The sequence below is a fragment of the Fulmarus glacialis genome, unplaced genomic scaffold (genome assembly GCF_000690835.1).
Source record: "Fulmarus glacialis isolate BGI_N327 unplaced genomic scaffold, ASM69083v1 scaffold11273, whole genome shotgun sequence".
NCBI lineage: Eukaryota > Metazoa > Chordata > Aves > Procellariiformes > Procellariidae > Fulmarus > Fulmarus glacialis.
In genome coordinates, this window is record NW_009203586.1 from 17118 (window position 1) to 44990 (window position 27873).

Here is a 27873-nt window from a genome sequence, read left to right on the forward strand (position 1 = left end):
TGCAAAATAAAAAGGCGGTAACCAAACTTTCTGGGAGAAAGGGGATTTCGTTTTCCCTAGTGTATCTCAGAAGGGAAATACAAATAAAGTTATTGGGGACCCCAGATAAGTGTTCCTATGCCACCCTCCATACAGTGCTGCAGCAGCATTTCTTCACTCTACCCTCTCCAAAACATCACAGTTTTTAGCTGTGGAGTAGTGCCATATACACATTTTGTCAAAAGAAATCTTAACTAAATGGATCTTACAAGACCAGTGAATGAATTGGCTGCTGGCACAACTTTGTGCAGGATCAGCATTTTCTACAAGCATTTATAAAAAGTGATAGCAGAACCAGAGAGTACGAATATTGCTAAGTCGCTGCCTGATGCCAAATGCTGTCAAGAACACACAATTTTGTTAATGTAGTTTTAGATTAAGAAAACAAATCGTATGTCCAGATTAAGGAATACCCTCTATTTATGGCATAATCTCTCATTTTGCAGCACAGTGCTTATAAATCCCTTGCAACTTTGGAGATCACCTTCTCCAGCAGAGCAGATGTAGTGATTTTTTTATATCTCTGAATATCAAGGGTTTTTCTGTAATGTTAAATAAAATGTTTTCCTAAGCAATAAGGACTATATGGAGGTGAAGGCAGATCACATTCTATAGCAATAAAGCCTTATGTGCAGTATAAGACAAAATGGAACTAAAAAAATGATTGTTACAAGTAGCTTTGCATGAAGATTGGAAAAACATCGTTGGTAAACAGAAAAAGAGATGTGTGAAGTCCTGGGAGCCTGGTGTTCTCAAACAAAATCTGCCTTATTCTGGGGGACAGATTGGGGTCTGATGTAAAGACAGAAGGATAGTTGGAGAAGATGGTATCTGTGTTTTTGTTTCTGCTTTAGAATGTTTAGAAGTTTTTTTTTTAGTTTATTTTACATTTTAAAAATGCTTTTGTTTACCCTATTTACCATCAAACATTGGATGCCAAGGATCTAGAAAAACCTAGACTAATTTAGCAGAGAAGGTCAAGTTTGGCTTGAAGGTCCCCTTTTTAGGTGTCTCTGGCAACAGGCTTTACGTTCAACTCGATAGCATCTCTGAATGTGGGTAGTGTAACACAGATAGGGTTTGAATGCTGCAAGTGAGAAGTGTGAAAAATTCAGTGGATGTTCTAGGCACCACTAGACAGAACAATATTGATTTAGGAGGAAATCCCAAGGAGGAAATAGTTCTTGTCAACTGATTACTTGAAGTTATGCTTATGCTACTCTTGCAGACGTCTATAAATTAAACTGCCAATAGTTAGCATCTGCCACTGTCACAGTGCTATAGGTCATCCTTCCCGTAGAATTTAGTCTGGTGCCAGAGTGACTTACTTACCTACCATGCAAATAGTGAGGGAGCATTTGGGAATCAGGAGGAACGCGGATTGTGCTTGGGAGATGTGTACGTAGCCCCAGCCTGGAGAGGAGATTGGGGACATAGCGTGGAACAGAGGGAAGCAGATATTGAGGGACTGCGGTACAGGAGTAAAAAAAGTCCCAGGCAAAAAGGGATGCCCATGAATGATATTGTGACCTGAATTGTCATGTGCTACATGTTTTCATGTGCTGGTAGTTCTTTCCATACTGAAATTCTGGACTTCCTTGAATTCTGTCTCCAATTTGCTATCTTTCCTCCCTCAATTCATGTGGAGATATTATCTACTAAAACAGGGAGGAGGTCATGTTGATTTGGGGGAGATTTTCCTACCTCATAACTTGGCAACAGTGCAGCATCTGAGAAGTTTAAATTGGAATTAGCTACATTTTCCTACTCTCCCAGGAATTCAGGAGTCTTTGAAGAACAGCCCATCTATGTGGGCTGAAGGTAGTGAGCTTGAGGGATAACTGATTCTGTCTGGAAATCTCTATGCTGATCCCTAAAATCAGGAGGGAAGGTTTGACATTGCTTACAGTCAGTGGGGATTTTTTTTTTTTCTATCTTTCTTATACTGGATAGTTTCAGCTCAGAGTAACTGAAGATGGATTGAAGTATAGTACCTAATCAGGAAGATGTGAACAGATTTATTTTTCTTTACAGAAAAGGCCACAGATGGCTCTCTGCAGAGTGAAGACTGGACACTTAACATGGAGATCTGTGACATTATCAACGAGACAGAAGAAGGGTATGTGCTATTTCAGCAAACTTTGAAAGGTTCATGAACGCAATCTTCATCCAGTCGTACTCAGCATGTGAGGAGGTGCAGTGAGTCTGGGGGCAGATGCTTCTAGTTTGAATACAGTTTGCATATGAGTTGCTTTGTTTTCCTGCTCCTTAGACATTTCAGAAAACTACTGTATGATGCAGCACTTTCTGTGGTCAGTCTCTGCTTGGGAAGGCTGGCATGAAAAACGTATTGCTGGAGAGGGTACCAAGTTTGTACTGGGGTTCTTGTTTTCAGCAGGTGTATCTCTTTGCAGTGCTGCAATGCTATTAATTTCAGCCATTTGAATAGAGAGCTTCTCTGATACGTCACCTTCAGCATCAGAAAAGCTGTGCTGCTTGCAGTTTGCAGGAGAACTGATCACTGGTCTTATGCCCTGGGCCTTTTTCTGAGTGGCTGTCGATCTTTCCTGCTTGATCAACACCTTGACTTTTTGGAGGCCTTGGGCATTGCTCTAGTCTTGACTTCTGTGCTATCTTGTCTCTTCACATAATTCTACATGACCCTAGTTTGGTTGTAGTCAAGTAATCTGAAGTTAACACACATGCTTATGTCAGATGTAAACGGTAAAGGATTCCTTTTCCAGTATATGGCATGTGAAAAGCATGTCTGAGCTGTCTTTTAAAAATGGTATGTTTCTCCTTCAGTCCAAAGGATGCCATTCGAGCACTGAAGAAGAGGTTGAATGGAAACAAAAATTACAGAGAGGTCATGCTGGCGCTGACGGTGAGTGGGGGCAGGCTGGAATGCCTCAAAAGGGCAGAAGCCTTTTCTTTTGTCATTTTCCTTTTCCTGGCATTCTCTTGAATGTACAAACTATTTGCTTTAACAGTCACTGCTCTGCCCTTTTCTTCTCTCCAATTGCCTCCTCACTTCCTTGGGGAGAGTTGCTGGAAGCTTTGCATAGCGTTTTTCTGACTCAATTGATTTCTGCTTTTTTCTGGGCTTTTATTCATCCCAAGTACTGACTGAAAGTTAAAGTAGCCCAAATGGGTCTGTGTACCCTTTGGGGCTTTCCCTTCTACTTTCATCTCCCTGTGTCCTACTGTTTCTCCACTCCAAGACAACAGCTGTGGGCATATCTGCAAGTGAGGGTGATGAACTTGCCATATTTGCAGCTTCATAAATAGCTGACGCACAATTTCCCTTGTGAATGGATCTCTGTAGGAGACTCGAATTAATTTATGCTGATCTAATTTTACTCAGTAAAGTGTAAATTATATTCTGTGCATTTAGGCAGCACTGCTAAGGTGTGAGATAATTTGCCAGTGACCTTTCCTACTGATGGCTTCAGCTAGGGGTTTCCTGGGTAATGCAGCACTCCTGAATGCGCGGTGCTGGGCAGGCTCTGCGCCGCAGCAGTCTGAGGAATGAGCAGCAGTAACTAGATCGAGTTATACTGCTGTGGGTAGGTGATCTGTATGATTCTTTCACACAGCTCTTGTCGCATCTCGCTGACGAAGCGTGACTGTACTTTCTGTCTTCTTGCCATTTCCTATCCTGGATTGTCATTTTGACAGATTACCAAAGACCAAACCATGAGATTATCCATTGTGCAGCAAAAAGCGAAATTCATCAGGAATGAGTCCATGTCATCAGGGCTGATGAAAGTAGCTGAAGTAGGACAGTAATTACAGACTCCTCAGATACAGAGTTGCAGTGGTTATTAGGCATGGCTGTAAGGAGAAGTGACGCATTGGATTTATCTCCATGCTAATCATGTTCTTCAGAGAAAAATCAACAGCTGTTCTTCCATGGCAGTTGAATGGCAAGTGGAAGGTGCCTCTAGCTAGGTTGCAGGGGGAAAATGTGTCAAAGTATAACCTGTCAGAGCATTCACAAGGGAGTGTTTTGAATGAGTGAAGATCATTCACCTGAATTCCCAACTCTAAAACATGGCTTATAGCTCAGAGCAAGCGGGTCCAGCTGTGTTCCAGGTACATAGAAAATGGTGGAGTGCCAGAGCACGATAATATCTCACTGTGACATGATGTCCTCTGTCTTACCTGCTCTTGATGTGATACTGTGTATTTAGCTGTTGAGCTGTGCAGGTTGGGAAGTTCTGCTTTGAAGAGGAAGAAACTTTATATTTCTTTACCTTGAAAACAGGCAAAGGTAGATCACAAAAGTGCTCAATATGTTAATGGTGGGTGAGGTACATCTAAATGTGTGCGTAGAGAAGGAAACTTTTTGGTAAAATTGGGGAAGAAAAGAAGAATTAAGAGTATAAGTGTAATTTCTCCTCTGTCTTCTCTCCCTCCTGTCAAAAGTTTTAAAATTAAAAAAAAGCAAAATTGGAAACCAACCACATAGGTACTATGTGTGTGATCAAGCTTTGCTCCAACAATGAATGTTTTTTTGTGTGTGTGTAGGTGTTGGAGACCTGTGTGAAGAACTGTGGCCATCGCTTTCATGTCTTAGTGGCAAACCGTGACTTCATAGATGGTGTTCTGGTGAAAATCATCTCGCCCAAGAATAATCCCCCCACTATTGTACAGGATAAAGTACTAGCACTGATTCAGGTATACAGCTTGTCTCTGCTTCCATATGTTGATACCTGAAATTAGGAATGTCTGCTTCAGTGCTACGCATCGCTAAACATGCAGTCATCATTAAAAATGTGGCAAGTTTTTTATATGTAAAACCAAACAATATATCCGGGTTGGCAGGGAAGAGCAGATATGCACACGCATAGATATTTTATCTAGGGAGAAATGTCTGGATTCTAGTTAGACAGGTACCAGTCTACTCTAAAAAAGAGGACTTAATAAAAGATAAATGGATGGCTTTGCAATTTAACAGTCAAATCTAGAAGCTGGAGACCTGCTTCTGTGATGGGCTTGTCATCTGAGGCCAGGAAATTTTAGAAGATCGTGCTTTTGCTGTCAGTTGCAGAACGCTTACCTTTCTGTGTCTGTTTCCCTGACCGTAAAATGGAGCTGTTTCCCTCCATTAGAAAGCATTCTGAATTCCTTTTAAAGATGGTTATAGAAAAGTAAATGACCATATAGGAGTTAAAATGGTTTTGGTGTCTTTTCTCTGGCTATTGTGCACTGTCAGATCCTTGCCTGCAGTGGGGAAGTTCAGACATAGGCCTGTCTGCCACTTCTCCTTCTGTGCAGGATAACAATAAACAGCCATGTTAATTCCACAAACCATTAGCAACACATGAGGAAACATTGGTGCCTGCCTGGAGGAAATCTGACAATTATAGGAAGCTTTATCGCTAAGCTCCTACAGGCTATTGCATACACCAGAGACTAAAAGACACTGTGTGTTTAAAATGATATAAACCTGCTGCAGTGTTTCTTGTGGGAGGGTACTTACAAATGCTCAGTATAGTTTCCCAGATATATTTCTGATTTTTGTGGCAAAGCATGCAGTTGAATTTCTGCTGGTTTATTTGTTATTTGGATACACAGATAGAACATCATTAGAGCATGACAATGTAAATAAGTCATTTCCGAACAGGAAATAGGCTGGGTGGGGAAATTAGGTGGGCATTGCATTGGAGTCTGTGGGCTCCCTTTATTTCTGGTCTGTGATCCCAAGGCTTTCTAAAAAAATTGCACAAAATTAATGAAATTATTAAAAACAATTCTTGTACATCCGACTAAGCCCTTGGGTGTCTGCCTGCTTTGGTTGGAGAGCTGATGCATGCGGTGACCAGGAGATGAGGCTAAATGCTGTCCCATAAAGAGAAACTGTGCGTGTTTCCGTATTGTTTGCTCTGCTACAGTGTTTTAGAGGATGTTGGTTACGCTGGGTCCTGGATGTAATTGGATTCCCAGTCATCAATGCAACTAAGATGGAAGTGTTTGTAACATAACCAAAAAGCCGCAGTCATTGCCTCAGTGTATTAAACAGAGCTTTATCTGAGTAGACTTAGTGCAGTAGAGCTAAAAGTCTCACTCTGGGTACCAAATGCCTTTTGGTATAAAAAGCCTGAGAATTATGAAAGTTGCCTGTGGGTGGGTTCTGTTAGTGTCTCTTTAACTGGAGGTGGTAGGGGACTTTGTTTTCCAGATTGCCTGACAAGTTTGGAAAAGTAATTGCAGTCACTCATCTCTGCTGCCCTCTTGACATGCACACCCAAAATATCCCGTACGTCATGGCCACTTTGCTCAGCTTAGACTTTGCTCTTTAGAGCTCCCTGCAGTTGGAGTTAACTCTGTGCCAGGGGTCTGATCTCTTCTCAGCTCCGCTCACTAACGTTACAATTATCCCCTTCTGTAGGCTTTTTACAATTTGATATCAGGGAATTAATAAGAACAGAAATGAGAAGATTAATAGCAATTGGAAGCATGGAAAAAAGCGGTACAAACAGCATATGTCTTCAGCCATACAGCTCTTGTACTCCTGGGCCTTTTCATAGCAAGGGTAGATAAAGCTGCCATCCGATTTCTTATCTAGAGACTTGACTGTTTTGAGATGTTGGGCATCTTGTGTCTCACTTGGTTAACCTATTTCCCAGTGTACATGAATTAACATGTATTACATATTGCTTATCCTTCCTTCTTCACCTTGTTGAAAGGCCTTGGAAATATTCCTTATTGCTGTGCCTCTGGTAAGAGCTTGCATATCACCTCTGAGTTCATACCACCTTGCTGCCCAGTAGCTGAGCGCTGTCATCAAAGATGAATCATGAGGAGACTTTTAGTGGCACAGCAAATTCTTTTGAAGGTACATGTGTTAAAAAGTGTCCGACACGGGAAGAATTGTCTTGTGATGGGCACTGATTTAGGGGCCAGCTTTGGAATGGTATTTAATTAGCCTGTTTGGGCACGCTGAGGTGCCAAGTGGGATTTATACAGCAGCATCCTTAAGTATCTACCTTTGATAATCTTGCCCAAAGTCTTAAAAGATCTGAATTCAATCTCACCTCTGTCGTGCACTTGTTTGGACAATGGGCAAGTCTCCTAAGATCTGTGTGTAGCTCCTTATCTGTAAAGTAGAGCTAATATTACTGTTGCCTAGTTGAAGTGTAAGCTGTCTAGGACAGGGATTGTCTTACAGTGTGTAGACAGCACTTAGAACAGTAGCGCCCAGTCCTGCTTGTGACCTCTGAGAGACACACTAATGTAGATAATGCTCTCAGCTCAGGTGAAGAAGAATACAAATGAAAGTGTCTCCTTTCTCCAGGGAAGAGAGTTGCAGAAGAGAGAATATATTAAAAAGATAGAGTGCAAATGAAGTGAGTTCGCTAAAACAAAATCTGTAGGAAGCCAGTGAAAGAGAGGATGCATTAGTACATCCTCCTGGGCAAACAAGCCTCATTAAAAGTTGGGGGCAGCAATGTAGCATACTTTTGACTCTAAGTTTCTTTTGAGTGGTTATTAAATAGAGCATCCCTTGCCTAACATTTTTCACTGTTACCTGCAAATAGAGTTGAAGTGGGGAACACCATTATGTAGAAGCATCATTCAGATGACTTCTTACGTAAGTTGAAAATGCAAAGAAAGTGCAAGGGTAGAGTTACTTGTACTGTCAGTATCTCCGTCAGAATTAGGGATGGTTTTGGAAGGTCAGTTGCAAGGCAACAGAATGGCTCTTTGCAGTCAGAGCTATTTTCTCTGGCTCAGATAGGGCTGTTTGGACTTGCACTGCATCAGTACAGTTGATGCGGTTAATTTACTCTTAACAAAGCTGAGAAGCAAACCCAGAGTTGTTAGCTTGCAACTGATAATGGGTTGTCTCCTGGGCATGTAGGGTAGGGAATGCTCTTAGAATTGAACAGAATAGGAATGTAAGTTAAATATTAATATTATTTCTTATCTTGTTTTGCTAACTCTGATTTCTCTCCTCTCAAATATAAAAAGTGGTTAAAAGCAGCTTTTAAAATAAAAATAGTCAAAGAGCTAGTGTAAAAGTGATGAATAAATTAATTAAGTTCAGAGCCCACACACACGTCTCGCAGTACTTCTGGATCCAGCACACTGATACTCTGCCTCACATATGTGGGGGTTTGGCGAATGCTTCATTTCTAACTGAGTCATAATATTTCAATTTTTCCTTCCCCTAAATTTTTAATATTTGGCTAATTTTCAGCAAAAGTGAAAAGGGGTAGAGGCTTTCTAGATATTATGCTCCTAGCAGCTTCATGAGTACAGGAGGCTGGCTAGCGAGAGAAACACTTAGCATTGCCACTGAAGGAAAAGCTCAACTGTGAATTGAAATCTTTTTAGACATGAGAGAATTCATGCGGGAGAGATATTATGAATGTTCTGGCTGTGGGAAATTCTCCCTTTAAACTTGTTCTCTCTGACACACCGGGGTGTCTAAGTGTTGGATATGCTCTGTAAGAACCCAGGCTTCATTAGTTCTGCTGCTCATGTTTCACAATATAAGAACCTCAGAAACTACCTTTTTTATTTAAGTTTGGTCCAAATAAAATACTGAAGAAAACTTGACAGCTGTGTTTTTTCTTTGGCAACAAATGAAGGTGTTTCACAAAGTAAATTGAGATGACCTAAGATTATTGTATGACTTTATGAATTTTGCTTAGATCAGTTTAATCTTTCACACAGACCTCTTCTGGTGGGTCATTGGCCATAGAATATGCAAGAAAAGGTCAGCATGCAATCACTGCTAAGTAGAGGAGATTGGAAGAGGCTTTCATTTGCATTTACAGATTTTGATGATGTCAGGGGCTAGACATAGCTACTGTGCACCGGGTTCCTATTTTATATTTGAATAAAATGTGTACGTGACTGTCTTAATAATATTTGCAGGGTCTTTTAGACCAGGTCTAATGATTACAGCTTCCCTTTGAAGCTGAAATACATGAAAGCTTTTGTAGTCAGTATCTGAGGTTAGGGTGGAGCTGGAACTTCGTTTGGAAGGTTTATGGATAATCCCTCATGTTTTCCAGGCTTGGGCTGATGCCTTTCGAAGTAGCCCTGATTTAACTGGAGTAGTGCATATTTATGAAGAGCTCAAGAGGAAAGGCATAGAGTTTCCCATGGCAGATCTCGATGCTCTGTCTCCAATACACACACCACAGAGGGTAAGCTGCAGCATTGCAATTCCAGGGGTATTTTCCCAAGATGTCTAAATAGTTGGGTAACTACTCTTCTTTCCCCTCCTGTTTCTCTAAATCTGGCTCATTTTCTCACTCCTAGAATGACTTTTTTAATAGTGAAAGGAGTGTATAGTGTAGGAGAAGCATAATGCAGCTGCATTTGACAGGCTGATAAGCTAATGGAATCTCCTCCCTTGAGTCAAACATCAATCTGAGAAAAGAGTTTGGAGGAGGTTAGTACACTTGTCTTGTACCACAAAACCACCAGACAAATGCAACTAATTGGCTCAGAGAGAGTCCAGCAGGATATATGATTGAGATTTACTTCTTGTTGTCAAAAGTATGGTTGTTTCTGTTGGTGGTAACCCTGAACCAAGGCCTGCTTGTCTTTCAAAGGTGTACAGAGTCTGAATCTCTCACGGGGCCCATGGTAACGTGAGGTCTTTACACCTTTGAAAAGTTAGGTCTGTAAAGGTGACAGAACTGCTGCTAGGAAGTAACTTAATGATCACAGGTATTCTGGTTATTCACTCTGAAAACTGAAGTTAATGAATCTTTGAAGTGGTAAATGCAAGTGATCAAGGACTGAAAGTTTACAATATGTATGCCAAGATTAATTAAATCCAGTATCTATGTATCACATCGTTTTTTGTAAGCCTGCAACTTAATTCCTAGTTCAAAATAATTTATAATTATTTATCTTTGGCTCTTGTTTTTATTTTGCTTCTCACTTTTCTTGTAAAGGTAAATTGACTTAAATGCATGTGGCTTGGGTCAAAAGATATGGGCATGCATTTTTGTTGCAGCTGTCTGTTTATGGGCTGGCCTGCCAGTCTGTTCTCATAACTACACTGACCTTTTCCACAAGGTGCAATTACGTTCTATATTTGAACGTATTTGGCCTGAGATTGCTGACAAAGCAAGTGCTGTCACAATTCAGCTTTTGAACTCCTATCTTTCTGATGTGGCAGAGTGTTCCTGAAGTTGATCCTGCAGCAAATATGCACAATTCACAGTCTCAGCAAAGGATGAGCACCAGTTCTTATTCTTCATCTTCTCCAACGGCGTATTCTGCTCCTCAGGCCCCAGCTCTGAATGTGACTGGTCCCATCACTGCTAATTCTGAACAGGTATTGGGCTGATGATTCTTTTGAGTGAGACTCTTTCAGCAGATGAAATTAGAAACCAATTTGCAGAGCAACTTTCATTTTAACTCTTTTGACTTTGATTGCCTCCTAGGTCTGGTTCTACTTAGAAATCTTTCCTCCTATTATACTGTAAAATCTAGGCTTTAGATTTGTGTGTATGGCCTCCTAATGGCAGCAGTTATGAAACCTCACAATCTGATATACCAGTCCACTCAGCGGTTGTGCAATAGGTTAGCAGTTATTCTCATTAGTCCCCCTCCTTTAAAGGCACAGAATGTCTTGCAGATGCAGGAAGTCTTTCTAACAGGGAGTTAAGTCTGCATCCGTAAGGCCGTTGCAAATGCTCTAATATAGGATCTTCTTTTCTCTCTGCAAAAATAACCACTTCAAAGCCAAAGATCCTGCTCCAAAGTTGTACATCTTTCCCCACATTTGAGCGAGGCACGCAAGGTGTACTGCAACCGGGTCTGTTTTTAGCTGCTGTTTTCAATTGCTTCCCTTCCATACAAGCATAGCACATCTGGGTTTGTGATGATAGTGAGTGGTTCTACAAAGTTCTTTCCTTTTTCTGTTGCTTTTCTAAAATTCTCTACTGGGTAACCTTTTTATCTTTACATTTTTTTTCCCTGCTAGAATTTTTGGAGCCTCAGATATCAAGTCAGACAGAACCGGAGGTATCACAAAGTCAGTTCTTGAAAATGATCTGCTTAAACCAAAAAATTATGCAGTATTTTGCTGTCTTTTTACCCCAATTTAGATTGCCCGGCTGCGCAGTGAACTGGATATTGTTCGTGGGAATACAAAAGTGATGTCTGAAATGCTGACAGAAATGGTACCTGGACAAGAGGATTCCTCAGACCTTGAGTTACTCCAGGTAACAGTTTCCTAGCAAATATGATTCTGATCCTTTCTGTGCTTGAGTTTTTCTCGGGAGATGGTTTTTGTTGTAGTTCACTTCACTGCCTTTGTTTGTTTGTTTTACAAAATTAATGTGGACTGCGCTTGACCCTGGTTAGTCTCATTGAACTTGATGTTCTTCATTTGTTAAAGCTTCCAGTGACAAGGATTTCCTAACTTCCCTTGAAACTTGTTCCAGTGCTTTCTTCTCCGTGTAGCTAGAAATTTTTCCCAATGTTGAATATAAGGTCTTCTTTACCACTAAGCAGCTTAAAACTGCAATAGGCTTTGTAAGCCCTGAGCATTTCTGCTTCTTTTGCACCCTCCATCATCACTCGTACAGAGGCAAAACATTCCGGGTCACTATGCAAGAAAAAACCACTCCATATTTCCAGCTGGGCTAAGTATTGCCAAGGGTCTGTGGATTCTCTGCCACGCAAAATCTTATATATGAACTAACTGTCTTTCCAGAAGATGTGCTATAGCTTTTCCTGAAGGTAGTGGCTTAAGGCTGGCGCTCAGGTGAAGTTTCATGCTGTCCGGAGGGTTAGACTGGGTAATTAGAAGGGGTTTCTTTGCTGGAAAGTCTCAATCCAGTGCAGCATTTATTATCTCAAAAGGGAAAGCAGTTTTGGTTGAGTTCATGTCTCAGGCTTCTTACCTGTTTCCCCAGGCCAGTGGTAGCGGGGTGCCCTTTTGCCTGAGGAAAGTAATACAGTACCACATGCAACACAGATGAGGAATACTGTGATCTAGCATTCCAGCTGCTGCCCTTAACATGGTATTTGCCTTTCCATAGCTTCAGAAATAGGCTTCTGTTTTGATCTTCCAGCAGGGATGATGGGCTCCCAGAGCAGTACATTTGGAGGAAGGCAGCGAATTGCTCTCTGTGATACATCAGAGTTTGAAATCCATCCAAAAACTGGTCTCTCCCATGCAGCGGTATTGTGTGTTTGTCTCAGAGCCATCATGGCAGCTGATGAGAGGCTTTGCAATAAAGAGCCTTTCAGTTATTGCCCATTTGGGTTGGACGGCTCAAAACAGAAGAAGCTTCCAGGAAACCACGACAGACCAAAACAGTGTAGAACAGTTTGCTTACATTCAGAAACAACTACTAACATCTTGACAGCGTAACCTTACAGCATAGCTTTAAGGTGAAAGAACTTGATCATAAGACGGAGTGACAGCAGCGATTCTTTATTCCAACTGGTTCCCTTCTTTGAATGATGTATCCTAAATCTGAATCACAGAGCTGGGGAGAACCCGGTTTTGATCACAAAGAATGGTTAGTCTTTTGAAAGCTGTGAGCTGGGTAATGCGTGCAAGGACTCCTTGCTTTGAGGTTTATATAGCCCTCCTCCTTAAATAATTCCTGACATTTTCTCCAACAATCAAATGTAAACAGCTTGCTAGAGAGCCAGCTCTGAGCAGAATAGATAGGTACTGTCAGCCCTCTCGGAAAGGCAGCAAACAAACCTCTGAAATGTCACAATCTGCTTCTAAAGTGATGGGATCAAAACTGACATTGGAGAACACATTCCTCAAGCTGTTAAGGCAGCTGGATTGCACTAGGTGAAATTTATCCAGAGCTTAGGATGTCAGACGAAGCAAGGAAAACAAACACATTTTTGCTTTCATCCCGAAGGTTGTGTACCAACAAGTCATCCTTGTTTAGTGCTGAATTTTTGCTGTGAAGTGGAGCTGGAGAGGTGTGTGTGGAAGATGACAAAGGGACATGCTTTAGTTGAAATGTCAGTGCTTATTGAAGTAAAACTGTGGGCCTAATCAGTGGCGCCATGCCATATGTCACGTTTCTTCTTGTAGTTCCTGCTCAACGTACCGGTTTTGACCTTTGGTCTTGAGTCTTTTCAGGAGTAAAGAATTCTGCTAAATAATTGGTGATGGAAGATATGTCCTGGAAGCATGAGAACTCCTGTTTTAGGCAAACTCAAACCTAGATTTCTTGGCATGAGAGACTTCTAAAATAAATGCCCTTACTCTATATTCTTTAAAATTTCTACTGAAACTCCCCACTGCCTTTTTGCAGTCTCTTGTCTGTGGACTTGTTCAGTTGAAGGGAATGTTTCTGTGTATAGTTCAATACTGAAGTGTGTGTGGAGTGCTCATCTTTTCATGCTCCTGCTCCTTGTTTTGTGTTCACACTCATGTTTTCAGTATTTGGTAAGTTCTGTGTCCCCAACCCATCTCCTCCTGCTGTGTAGCACACACTTAGCTACTTGTGTGGCTATGATGAACTTTCTTCCCAACTTGTTCCACCACGTGCATCTTTCATTTTTAAGGATGATATTGCCAAAAAGAGCAGATTGAATTTTCCTTGAAAGCTCTCTTCTGAAAAGCTGTTGTATTAACATGTTTTATTCTTAAAACAGATCACTAAAATACAGATATTTATTTTCTGAAGTGCTCAGAGTTAAAGAAGAATCAGGATGTTGAATTGTAAATAGGCTCTCAAGGTTTTATGCCATCGTCTCTTGAAGGGCATGTTTGATTAGATGTGCTTTTGGGTGACATTTAATCATGCAAAGATAGACTTGTCTTAGTGTTTCTCAGCTGGGGGATATGTTTGGCTGTGAACAGAGCTCGGCTAAATCTACTTATTGCTAGCTGCTTATCAGAATGTGTGTGCACAATGCATTCCTCCTAGGAACTGAACCGAACTTGTAGAGCTATGCAGCAGAGAATTGTGGAGCTTATCTCACGAGTGTCCAATGAAGAAGTCACAGAGGAACTGCTGCATGTGAATGATGATTTAAATAACGTCTTCCTCAGATACGAAAGGTGGGGCACCTTTTCCATCAACTGTTTACATTTGTGCTGGGTTTTCATTTAAGTGTAAAATAGGTCAGCTGACAAGAGTTGGTCATCTGGGCCAGTGGTCCAACATAACAAAATGCAGAGAACCAAACCACAGAAAGCATTTAGAAAGTCTTTTTGTGATCTTCTATGGTAACATTCCTGTTTCAGTTGTTTCCTTTAATACTATGGGTTTTTTTTTTGTCCTAGCCATTTAATTTTTGTGGTGCATATCCGTAAAATGCAGGGCAACTTCGTGAAAACTCTCTCAACTGGCAGAGACTTAAGTCTGCAAGTCCCTGTTGTGCAATGCTATACAGATGTAGGGAGTTGGGACCGAAAATAGCACAGCCACAGTCACTAGTTCCGCTTGTTAGCCTGGGCTCTGCACAAATGCTTGTGCTGCTTCCTGGCTTAGGGAGGCTCTCGTGAGCTCTCTCTGTCTTCTGATCTCTGAGCTTTCTAGTTCCAGTACTGGTGCAAGGGGAGCTGCCTGAGGTGGGCGTGACCTTCGTGCATGTAAGGGTTTTGTTTTTAAGTAACACTTAAAATCTTGAAAAAAGCCTGTCTTGTGCAGAGCTGAGGTTTTGAAGAGTTGGTCTGCGGGAATCATCCTCAGGGGCGAGACTTGGGTCATAGGACATGTTAGACAAAGGCGCTGTCAGCCACATCTGCTGCAGTAGGTGACACGTGATACAGCAGTCTTGGGAAAGTTTAATCTTCCCCTTAATGACAGGCCTGGGGAGTGAGGCACTAAAGAGTACCCTTTGTTCCTTGCTCTTAGCACAGGGCTTTGTTTCTCAAGCCTTTAAAAATATATTAGACTCTAGATCTGTGAATCTGTGCTGTCACGGCAAAGGCTGGAAAGGAGACTCAGTGGCCTCGATTTTGTCTTTGATTTAGTCGTTCAGAGGAGATTGGGGCAAACTTTGAAACAAATGCTGGCTTTTTATGTGAAATGGAATGTGTTTCATGCACGAGAATGATTCTACAAGTGGCAGAGTGTAACTGTCACTAAGGCTTAGTCTGGTCACCCTTAATATTTCTTCTGTTTTCCGCCATCTGCGACTTTGCTGACTGGGGCTAATGTATTTGTAGTCATTACACACTGAAAGGTGAGCTGAGTGATGTTGGCAAGCTATTTGTGGTAGAATAGCTGCACTGGTCTGAACGTTTCAATAAATTCCAGTTCCTCCTCTGCTATTCCAAAAGCTCCACATTCATCACGCTGATTTCTGGTATGGGTACCGAGCTCTGTCAGTGACTCAAGCGGGAGCTCTGGCCTTCGCTGTGGAGCTTTGGACGTAAACGAACGTGTGGTTCATAAGCCTTTTGGGTGAGAAATATGAGGTGGGAGGTGTCTTAGATTTCCAGCTAAGGGAGCTGGATTTCCAGTAATAGTAGACACCCACAGTTTCCTAAAATTGAAATTTGGGCCTGAATTTGTTTTTGCTGCCTTTTAAGTCTGCATTTTCCTCTGTTACATTAAGGAAACATTTTAATTTCCTTGAGATTCCCTGGTTCATTTTGTCCATCTGGGATTAACCCCACAGGACTATGTGAATATTATGTTTTTTACATGTGAAACTACTTTTAAATGAGGAAAAACTCTAACTTCAGAGAAATCATGATGCTTTTCCTGGTAAGGAAAGAGATCGGACTGGCCTCAGACAGACCTTGGGAGGAGGTAGTTTCCCCTGCTTTTTTTGAGTTCACGAAGGCTGGATTTAGGTTTGTGGCCCCAGATGCACAGCTGGTTGGGGGAGGAGTAGGGAAGAGACCAGATCTTGACTAGCCAGACTTCTTCCCCTAAGAAGTATGAGGATTTTTGTCCAACATCATTACTTTTCATTCTTGGAAAATACCACCCTATTTGAACATAGGCTCTGACGATCCTTGAGCTGACCCAGAATGTTTTAAAAAATGTATTTGCTAAGCATTGTTTCTCTTCCTATGTGCTGCCTGGGTAGAGCTGTGCTAGTGTGTATATGGCTTCTAATTTACATGGTTTGCAGCAAGAGGGAGCTGTTAAGTGGGAGTAAGACTTGCTGCGGTGCTCAGCTTATTTAGCTGGGAGCATCAATCTTGCTGCAGTTCCTCCTGTCCCTTGGCTAACAGAATGGTCTGTCAGGAAGCACTTAATGAAAAAAAACCAAAGACAAATCCTACAGTGTTTTTCAGGCATGTGTGTGCTGCAAGATCAGATTAGTCAACTTAATATCCACATTTGCCAAGAATGCAACTTCTGTAACTATCCTCCCTTTGTCCTAGCTTGGAGTTAAAGCTTCCAGGGTTCCTTCTTGAACCAACAAAAACTAAGTTCAGTGGCAAGCGTGTCATGGCTTTGTTATAAACTTGTGTTTTTCATTGTTTATTGGTGGCTTTGATAGTCCATGTTCGTTTCTTGTTTTTTTTTCAAAACAGATTTGAACGGTATAGATCAGGACGTTCAACACAAAATGCCAGCAATGGAGTAAGTACCTAACTCCGTTTATTATATCAGCAGCCACACCATACTAGTACTGATATCATTAGTATCAGACTTTGTATCTGTCCAGCCCTGTGTCCTCCCTGTAGTGGCTAATAGTGGATACCAGGAAAAGAGTGTAAGAATTTGGCAAACCTCAAGTGGCAACTTTTAGCTCAGGAATACTAAAACATCTCTGTGTTTACAATCCTTGACGGATTTTCTTTCCTCTATTAACTTTTTCGGTTGCTTTTGAGTCCATGCAGACTTTAGGCATTCACAATATCCTTAAGCAGTGAGTTCCACAGTTTTACTAGACATATTTATGTGGGTATGTGTATATAATAAATATTTTGTTTACATTTGAACAAGTCAATTATTTTTATTTGATCCACCTAAATCTTCTTCACTGTGTCTTACAATACCACTGTTCAGATTCATTTTCTTCATGCCACTCATAATTTTAGGAACCTCTCTCATCTCCTTTTTCAGCAGCTCCTTTCCAAGCTAAAGAGTTACATTTCTAATTATTCTTTCAATGAAAACTATTTTATAGTTGTTTTATAGTGTTCAAGGTCTGAGTTCATGATGAATTCATACGTGGCACTATTACATTTTCTATTTTGCTTTCTTCTAACAATTTCCACTATGGACTTTGCCTGTTTGAGTGCCACTTCTGCTGCAGTGTGATGCAAACTTCAGCACAGACTCTGCATTGTAACTTTGGTCACAATAAATGAGTTTTGTTTCTGAAAACAGTTTATACCTAATGTGGAAGATGTTAGCAAATTCAGTTTGACTTAGATCTGATGTTGATCCAGTGCTAAAAGAGGTGGAGAACGTAGACGCATTAGCTAAATCTGGAGAGGTGCAGATCACCTCCAGGAGAGTTCCCTGCTGTGCTGAGCGGTCAAACTTGAGGGTTTTTTGGTGGCTGACCCTTTTTATTCTGCACTCATCACCGTAGTATCCAAGAGACTGGTCCATTTGGCAGTGTGCAAGAGAGATCTTTTTAGGAAGCACCCATTAGTTTTTGGTGTTTAATGTTGAAATGCAAGAAGAAATATTTGGCATGTGTAACTTGCTGTGGTTTTTGTGTCCCAACAGGTACTGAATGAGGTGACAGAAGATAACTTAATAGATTTGGGTCCTGGCTCTCCAGCTGTAGTGAGCCCAATGGTCGGAAACTCGGCACCCGCGTCTTCACTTTCTTCACAGCTTGCAGGGCTTGGTGAGTACCTGATCTAAACAGTTCCGATGAACATGAGGCTGCAATGCATGGACTTTTTCAAGCCTGACCAGTCTGTGAGTCTTGAACAGCCATGTGGGGCTGCTAGGCAATCCAGGTGTGTGAGTGTGGGAGCAAGTCTGAGCGGTTGCTGAGGTCCCTGTGACCGACCTGAACACCTAGTACAAGCTCTTATCGCAGTGAGCTGTTGGGTTTTACGAGGAGCTGTTTTCCTCTTTCACCTGTGGGTCAGGGAGTTTCTGGTCCCTTTGGCTCTCCACTACCTGATAAATGTTGCCATGTAGCCTTCAGAAGGCTTGGGTATGTGGCTTACAAGATTAGGAAAGCTTTCCCATTCCCCTGCACTGTAGCAATCTGTAACTGGGAACCAGCCTGGCACAAAGGGAGGGATTTGGTAACCAAAGGGGAGAGTGAAGGAAAGGATGCAGGTTCTTGTTCGTGGTAAAACTTGTAGTACTACTTTTACTTCTGCATAGGTATAGCTCTCCATTAAATCAGTCTGGTGAATGTTCTTGATTTCCCTTCTACAAATGATATTTGAAATCTTTGGATGAAAGGTTTTATGAAACTGTTAGGTGTTTCACATTAAATCAAACCAAAGATTGCTTGGTATGATCACTTGGTTTGACTGAAGGTTCTCCACCTCTTTCAGCACTGCACCAATATCATATCACTTGATCTGAAACTATTGATTTTACGGTCAATAGCTGAGAGACAATATTGTGGAGAAGATGAGTATCCATGCCCCAAATCTTGGACCATGTTAGTGAATAGTAAATATCTCAGGGTGAGATTGGCAGCAGGTGCACACCAGTTCCCAAATGCTGGCTTCTCGATGAAGAATACTTACAGTGTGGTGCTTCCAGGAGGAATAAGACAATCTCTACATTTGTCCTTTAAGAAATGCATGATTAGCAGCCTCCAGCCTCTTCTGGGCAGAATTGTGCTCAGTGCTACAATGGTTAACTAGATGATATCTGTAGCTGTCCTGTATTGTTAATGACTTCCTCTATAACCTACACAGTCATGGCAGTGGTGCTTGCATATGTTTTGTAACTTCATTGGTTTGGTTTTTTTGCCTCTGGTTGCAGACTTGGGTACAAACAGCGTCAGTGGCACACTCAGCTCTCTACAACACTGTAATCCTCGTGATGACTTCGACATGTTTGCACAGACAAGAGGCAGTTCCTTGGCTGAGCAGCGAAAGAAGTATGTTGGAGTTTGTCTTTAGTTCTGTTTGAGTCATGGCATTGCTCTTTTCTAAGGGCATAAATCTGAAACTTCTTGACTTCATTCCAGACTAAAAAAGTAGTTTTGGTGTATGTTTTTGTGCTTTTAATCCAAGCCCTATCCTGTTGGTCATTATTAATATGAGCAAGTGGAGAAGTTCCTGCTGCTGGGCAGAGCAGACTGGCTGAGTAATGTTATTTGACTGTCTTAGTTAATGAGCTCACTGGAAATGAACTTGCCTTTACTTCTGCAGATGCTTCCTCTCATAAAGGATTGTCATCCCATCCACCCGGCCAGTGCTTGAGATACAGGAGCATAAGGGTCCTTCACCTGAATATACTTTGGTGACTCAATTACTGTCATCAAGGGCTTGGAAACAGAACTACCATCCAGTTAAACTCTCCCTTTGGCCCAGCAGTCAGACTCTTGCAGGCTGTCAAGGCAGTGTAGCTTGCCTGGCTGCCATGCTACCCCTGATTTGTTTATATGCACAGGGCTTGCATCTCTAGAGCTGCAAATCTGGCACTTTCAAGGGCATTTAACAGGTCCAATTATTTTAATATAAAATAAATCTGTGCAATTATTAAGGAATCCTTTGATCCCTGTCAAGTGAGATTCAGTAAAAGACACACTCAGGTATTTTTTTTTCATATATTATTTCTTGCCTTCTTCTGGTTTCAGATTCTAAAGGATGTAGTGGCTATCAGCAGTCAGAACATCATCAATACCTTGTCTCAAACTAAGAAATGTTGTTAAATAGTTTAGCTCAGACCTTAGCAGATTATCAGAAACTTACTAGCTCTGGAAAACTTGAGCCATCAAATTTACTGGGATCTTTTATTTGCAGTCATCAATATAGCTATTAGTACTGCCTCAGTTGTAGTATCAATGTTGAGAAGACGTGCTCTACTGTAGAGCATGTATACCACTGGAGATTTCAGGCGGAGAACCCTAACGTATAGTCAGAAAGGAGATGCATTGCAGAGAGATCTAATGGAGGTCCCTCTGTCTCTGGTGCTAAATGAAGCACAAAACTAGTCTTCCCACACTGCACCTCTATCTCCTCCTGCGAGCTAATGGAACAAAGGAGCACGTATCAGTCCATGATGTCACAAGGGAGGATTGCTATATCTTCCTTCAATTGTACGCTATATAAATGGAGCAGCAGTAAAGATGCGAGTGTGACTTGCCACGGTGTGTAGGAGAGAGCCTCTGGGTTCTGTGCTCAGAGCTTGGGAGAAGCCAACACACTGGAGGGGAAAGTGCTCCTCCTGCTCAGACACGCAGATCCTCCCAGGGGCTGATTTATGGGCAGGTGTTGGCATCTGCTTCAGCTCATGATTCGCCACTGTGCTCTGAGAAATGATGCTATTGCTTCTGTCACCTGACTGCTACATGTCCCTTTTGCAGAGTAATTTAAGAAGCTTTTTAAAAATCCAACCTCTGTAAATAGTGCATTTCTTTGTATGTTTCACTGTAGTTGCTTAGTTACGTTTCATCTGTCTTCAAGTCTCCCTGTGCCTTCCCCCATGCACGCATCAAGTTCAGGCTTCCAAATGTCATCTTCAAAGCTTTGCAAAACGCAATCTGTAATCAGGCCTCTTTTCATAGTCCCCTGCTAGTTCTTGGACATGCTTATGGTGCCTCGAAACCTATTTGCCTACCTTTCATAATGCCAGTCTTTTCTTTTTGCTTCAACATGCTTACAGAAACTGATGGATGGTCTTTATACAGAGCACACTCTTCTTCTTGGAATACCCTTAGTACACCTGAAATCTTGTTACAAAAAAGAACGTGCTTTCTGATTTCCAAGGAAGTAAATCAGAGTAGCAAGTGCATTCTACATGGGTGACTGCTGGAATTCCTTCTAGTTCTGTGGTTTGTTCCTTTCTTTCAGTGTGACATATGAGGATCCACAGGCTGTCAAAGGACTAGCGTCTGCTCTGGATGTTCGAAAACAGAACACAGGAGGGGTAGGTCATTGCTCTGCATTTTGTTATCTGAAGCCGTGCGAGAAATCCAAGCTGTAGGCAGCTGCTTTGACCAAGACTTCTCATTCTGTATTCCAGCGACATGCTAGTACTGGCTGTTTTGAAATTGATATCTAGGAGCAAGTACTTGCTCAGTAATGATCTCTACAGAGCTGCTACTTAGCACCCCAGCCTAAAATCATGGTGTGTAAATTCTCCTGTGTTCTTGCAGCTTGCCTGGGGGGTCTAGCTCTTTGACTGGAATCACTGCTGAAAAGAATAAGTACGGAACATCCTGTGAACACTGGTGTGCATTTGTTTGGTTCGGTTTTGCTTATGAAAGTTCTTGCCATCTTAATCTACTAGACTTTTCTCTAAGAGCATGGATACACGAGCAAGTTACAGGGAGGGAAATTATGTAGACTTTTAATGTTTCACATGCCTTGCCATAACTGCCCTTGCATGCAGTCTGTATTGTCTGTCCCAGGGCAGGCTCCTGCTATCTTGTGTGGGCAGAAGAGGCCCATGTGCTGTCACCTCACAGCAGCTGATGGTAGAAACGTGTTTGAGAAAGCGAGCTTGGCCAGCTTTGTCTGCATACCTTGGTGAAGGCAGAAGTGAAAAGAGCTTTCAGATCATCCCTCGACCCCTTTCTACCACCCTGCTTTTTAAAACTGTCCTGCTCTTTTGTACTCAGCTGTGTGCAAGTTTTTAGATGACGGAGCAAGTTCAGAGCCTTTTCCCAGTCTAATTTTGGTCTGTGCTGACCACTAGGGAGCATGGCAGAGCCAGTGTAGCATGGGAGAGCCAGTGCAGCATGCACACACCTCCCTCCAAGGACAATTGCCTCCCCGTGCCTTGGCTGATCCCGCCCTGGTTCTTTCATAAGTTGAAATGGGAGTGCTCGTGGCAGCTGGCATGCCTGGCAGCTTGTGCTCTGAGCCAGGGAGAATTTGTGTTCGGAGCCAGCTGGGGTCAGATCACAGCTGCCTGCCTGCCTGGGCCATAGTTCAGTGGTAGCAGGGCTTCAGCAGTGAGTTCTTATGGAGCATCCCCCCACCCCACAAATCTGTCTGCTTGTTCCTGTCCCTGTCCTCCTGCAAAAAGGGTAATTTATAACCCAAGTCAGCCCCGTGACCAGATTCAAGCTCGGCCCCACAAAAACCCATGCCAGCAGTACTGAGAGAAAAGGGGGAAGCATGGGGAGGCAGGGACAGAAGTATATTAAGGGGGGTGAGAGAGGAATTCCTGAAGGCAGTGTGACAACCCAAGCCCCCAGTATCACTGAGCTGTGTTATTGGCAGGACCTGGGAAAGGATTTGAGATTCTGCTCTTTGTTCCTGGCTAACCAAACGCAAGGGGCTTGCATTTAGCTACTGGTCACGGGGGCTGTATTCCCCTGGTGGCCACGGGGTCATGTCCTTATTTATTAACACTTTTATTCTCAGCCATTTCTGCTTGAGGCACCAATGCGACGTGTCATTCACACCAGTGTAGCTGCTGCTCTGCCCCAAGTGTTGTCAGTTCAAAGGGCTGTGTCTAAGCTAATCTGACGGTCAAAGTTTTTTTGGGCAAACGTTTTATGGGTTGTGGAACTTTGGGCTCTGAGATGTTGTTGAGACTTTCAGCCTCTTTTCAAAGGTCCTGATGACTGTATCGTGTAATCAGAAAGGCTTGTTTTGAAATGCAGTCTTTTGGTAATTGGTAAACACTACTTTTTACCAAGTGTTGTGAGGCTTGTGGGTGTCTCTTCTTAAAGGAAATAAAAATTAAACTTTCCTAAAGTTACCAGCCCCAGCATGTGTAGGAAAAAACTGGCAGTGCTCAGTAAATGAAAGACACACGTTAATTTGGGTAGAGAGCTAATTTAAGAACAGCTCTAGGGAGGAGCCAAAAGCTTTGCAACACATTCTTCACACACGTCTTGTTCCAGCACAGTTGTCCAGTGGTAAAATTCAGCACATCCGACGTTTCTAATGTAGTCATTCTCAGAATGGTCTGTAGAGAGATGGCTGGTCACGTGGCATTAGCTGTCTTTTAATATGATTTAGCAGCTGGAAACAAGACGAGCTAAAAATACACTGTTTTCTTAATATTGCTTTTCCATGTTGGGAATTGCTTTTGTTGCCACAGAGTTGTTGCATGATCACAACTGGGAGGAGAGGTGTCCAAGAAACAATTCTCTAGTGTTACACAGATAGTAGATGAAGTTGGAGTGATTTCCCCCTTTTTTTTCGCAGCACGAGTACTGAAATGAGACATAAAAGATTACAGCTGATTCTCCATTATCTGTGGTAATGGGGACAGGATACGTATACCCACATATACGGGTATCTGGATGGAAGTACATAAACACACCAGTGGCTCTCTGCTGAGCTAGCCCAGTTCTGGCAGGGCCAGTGGGCTGGAGCCGCTGCGCTCTGCTGGTCCCAAGCAAGCCCCTCCAGAACTAGAGATGACTCTGCATGCGGGCCCTGGCTCAGGGATGAGATGCTGAAAGACAAGAAGCCATCTTGAGAGTCTTTGCATTGCTGTGGCATGCAGTCTGCAGCCTGCACAGGGGGAACTGGATGCATCAGCGATCGTTTTAACCTCTGCCATTCTTAGAGATGGGCAGTTTGAAAGACTGCCAGAACACTGCAGCAAACTGCCATTGCTTACCCTCCTGCTCAACGCCATCATTAGAGCTGTCGTACTGTTAGAGTTTGGGGCAGAGTCTGTCTGCTGAGATCAAGGACGTAAGTAGGGTGTGCTGCAACTCACAGCTTCATAAACACAGGAAACTCCACAGTGCGTAATAGTAGTGTTTTCAGTAAAGTCTGACTGATTTTAGTAGGTTGTAGAGCCTACACTTTTTCTTCTTCTAAGAAGATGACAAACATCAGCCTCACTACTAGTCAGTGATTTTTTTTTTTTTTTTTTTTTTTAATATCAGCATGGAGGAAGTGCTAAAATTCTGTGAACTGTCGGTAGGAAGTGCAGAGGTCGGGGTGAGGTCTGTCCCTCCACGGACAGAGCTGACAGGCAGCAGAGGGGGATGCAGCTGCTGCCAGAAGCTATCATAGACAACTCTGTGTGTATGTATATGTGTATGTGAAGTTTTTAACTTGCTGCTGTTATATTACTTTATCATGGGTTGTTGCTGTGGTTTCTCTCTTTATGGACCTTTCTGTTCTCAACACAGAGGAGAGGTAAAGGTGGGAACTCAGACATGGAGCCCATAGACAAGTGGCTAATTACACAAGGAATGGTGAGGACTTCACCAGTGAAGCGATTCCTACTGCCCACCCCAGTCCCTTTACCTAGAATAACCATCCTCCATTCACCTCTTGTCCTGCCCTACTGAACCACTTGAAATCAGACAGTACAAGGAGTTTTCTTCCCACTTACATCATTACCTGGGGCAAAGGGAAAGATTTGCACCAATTTATACAGCATGAAGGCCTGTAACCAACTGAATCATTTGTAGGATCCCACATAACCTTCAGAAGAGGCCTGGGGATCCAATTAGTTCCTTATACTGTCTTGATTTATTTATGCAGTATCCACTTTTCGAGGGATAAACACAAGTCTCATGGATCTTGTTCAAAAAGAGGACACTTTCTATGTATCTTTAAAGCAGCCTCTTCTGGTAGTGCTGAACTTCATGGTCTGGAATAAACATACGGAGCTTGTAGGATCATATCTAATTGAACTGAGTAATGTAGGGATAGTTCTGTATGAAAGGAAGGGAATGGGAGAACTGCTACCCAGATTGACATCTTCCACCCCAGTCAGGAAATTACACTGGCATTAAGATTCAGACTCCAAAAAGTACGACAGTGTTTCTGGCTTTAAGGATTTAATTCCCGTGTCTAGTGATGCCAGTGCTCTGATAAAATCAAGCTTCTGAAGATCACTAAATCTTTGCACGTTTTGACCTTGTTTGAAGTTGTCCTTCATCAACATGCTTGCAGAGAGAAGTTCAAAAGCCTGCTTTAAGCGCAGGAGTCAGAGGTAGGTAAAAAATAGCCTCAGCTATGCCTTAAAGCCAAGTTCTAAGACCAATTTTGTATTTTTGGATGACGTAATCCATCACTTTAAGTGTTTAAGATTAGTACCAATAATGTGACCTAACTGTACAAAGTCCTTCTGAGACAGTCCTGACTGCAGCTGAGCTCAGAAAGGTGCAGTGCAGAATTCACTCTGGGCTGGGGTGTGCGTGCAGTGCAGCGTGTGGGGCTGTGCGTCAGGAGGCCCATGGAATGGGAATGCCTCACTCTGGGGAGAGCCTTGAATGTCCCGGACGAAGCCACTCAGTGCTTACAAAGAGAAACGTCCCAGAGAGTTTAAGGTTGAGAAAATCCAGAGTGTGCAATATCAGAGTGCACCAACTCTGTGAAACACTTCGCATTTGTTCTTCTAGATTTAGGGCTAATCCAGATTATTTCTGAGGGCCAGCTTGTGAATTTGTCAGAAGCTTGCATAGCTGGTGCATGCACAGTAATTGGATACGTGCATATACACGGTCGTATCTGCCTGTCGGTGCAAGCACCCAAAAGTAGTTCTGTGCCTGCTTAGCACACGTGGGTAAGCCCAGCTGTAGGTACTTGTCCTTGGGCACCAGAGTTTCACTTCAGTGCTCGTCAGAGACCCACAGCTCGTAACATGAGAGTGAAAAGCCATAAAGTGAGCAGCGCTTGCTTTGCCTCTGATACTGTTGACTGTGGTTCACAGAGGCTCTTGCTGTTTGGTGGCTCTGTTGCAGCCAGAGATGTACTATGCCCCTGTTAGATGTTCATCCATAATGAATAATCCAGTGATTGAGTTAGTTCCTCTTCTTTGCCTTTCCACTGTTTACAAGAGCAGGGAAGCATGAAATCGGCACCCCTGCTGTTCACACCACTCACACCACTGCTTTATTAAAAAAACAAACACAATATTCGTTCATTGGCTTGTGGTTATTCAGTCTGGAAAAAGGATACTGCAGCATTCATGGAGGCATACGGATATGGGGAGGGAAGGGATCTGGCTGTCCAGCCAGTCACTGCTCTTACAAGCCTGTCACCTTATTTGTATGCTAAATATGAGAGAGAAATACCTAAAATAAAACTAAACTAATCATTAACTCCGTTTCTCTCTTAACTGGCTGTAGTTCTTAACCGTATTTATTAATATGACTTTGTAGCATTTTGCAATACCAGTGGAATAACTAGCATCCCAGGTATGAACTTGATGTTCTTTGGTAACTTTTTGTACTTTTGAGATGAGGGGGGAAAGAGGGGTGAGCTGACATTGCCATTACCTGTGCCTGTACAACACTAAGACTACTGAAAGGATATTCTCCACCTGCCAGAGTGGTACTTGCATCCCTCATGACCTGACGTTGTTCTTTCCAAACTGTGATACATTTAAGCTTAGGGTTGAGTTCTTCCCACTCTATTTCTGTGCATCCCGGTTCACCAACACACCTTTGCAGAGGGAGCCTTGTTCAGGGCTCCGTGTGTACTCTCCCAGTGAATTTGGCAGCATTGTTTCTGTTTCAGCTTAATCTTCAGCTCAGTTTTGCTGGCAAGGTGATGCCGGGACCGTGGAGACACAAACCACACCTTTATCCATTCCAGCTATGCCTACAAAACTAACGTAGACAAAATAATATCTGCAGAAAATGTTCCTGGTTTAAACATGACTTAGGGATGTTAGCTGAGCTGTTCCAGTACGAGATCTGTTTGCAGTGTAAGGTCTGGGTTCTTGGAAGTTGGGCCATGCAGGTGTCATACAGGGGTCTGTATCAGCAGCTCTTAGGCACAGACTTTAGCATAAGGCCACCATGTTTTAGTGCAGGTAATTCCAGTTCCCTTCTCATGAGTTTGGGTAGCTATTGAGATTTGCATGAATATATTAATTTGTTAGAATAATCTTATCACCCCACTCACATGCCAAATGGGTATTTGAAAAGTGAGAAGCAGGTGTTGCTTAAGCCACCATGTCAGGACAGACATTATTTGGGACAGTGGCAGGGGAAGAATGAAACTGAACCAGAATTCACAGAAAGTGGTATGAAAAGCTTTGAGCGTTGCATCCTGACCACCAACAGCATGCCTGGCTAGAGAGGAGATTTCTCTCTGTAGTAAAGATATGTGAGTAAAGATTAAATGAAACGTTCGCTGAAATGTTGTTAATTAGTAACAAAGTGGGATGCCACTATGTGTGCCTTCAATAGAGAGAGAGGATCTAAGATGTGGAAATGACTTGGATAACATGAGACTGTTGGAATACGTCATCTTCTTGGACACTAAAGTGCTTGAATTGTGGACAAACTGAGAAATAGACATGTGAAGATCTCATTTCTTCTGTGTGGTGGGACCCCTCTCCCTTTTGAAGGCAAGCAGGCGTGTTCCCTTTTTCTGAAGACCATGTGGGTTTCATTACCTGTCCAGACATGGCATTTTATGGAGCACTCTACAAAGACAATGTGATGCCCCATGTGAATGAAGGCTTTCGCTGTCTGGACATGCCTATCAGATCCAGACTGGCTGGTTGTTGTATGGGCACAACAGGCTGTGTTGGGGACCATACTGCACCTGAGCTCTTGCCTTCCCCATCTATGTGATGTATAAACACAGCTACAAGTAATCAAGTAGCTAATTCAATCCTTACCATGTAAAGTCAAACATGTTCTAATATTGAGTCCAGGCAGCTATTTCAAGATCACAACAGCTTTAAATAGATGGTAAGACTGTAGTAGTAAGCTGGAGTAGACTGCTAGCGTGCATCTTAGTGCTCTAGTTCTGCTGCCATAGGAATGACAGACGTTTCTTTACTATTGCTAACTAACGGGCGAAATGAATAGCAGGTAACCAAGTATTGGTGTCAGCTTTGTTAAACATCTAGAAAGAAG

The 27873-nt window shown here is 42.5% G+C and overlaps 1 protein-coding gene across 1 annotated transcript in view; it reads left to right on the forward strand.

Annotated features, from left to right (window-relative positions):
- Positions 1–259: 259 nt before the first annotated feature.
- Positions 260–27873, forward strand: part of TOM1L2 (target of myb1-like 2 (chicken)) — a 35572-nt gene continuing 7958 nt past the window's right edge. The window contains 12 exon segments of the mRNA XM_009574690.1: positions 260–324; positions 2072–2158; positions 2845–2923; positions 4570–4719; positions 9069–9203; positions 10190–10348; positions 11124–11240; positions 13929–14062; positions 16502–16550; positions 17652–17775; positions 18885–19002; positions 20921–20996. Coding sequence (XP_009572985.1) covers positions 260–324; positions 2072–2158; positions 2845–2923; positions 4570–4719; positions 9069–9203; positions 10190–10348; positions 11124–11240; positions 13929–14062; positions 16502–16550; positions 17652–17775; positions 18885–19002; positions 20921–20996 — 1293 coding nt within the window.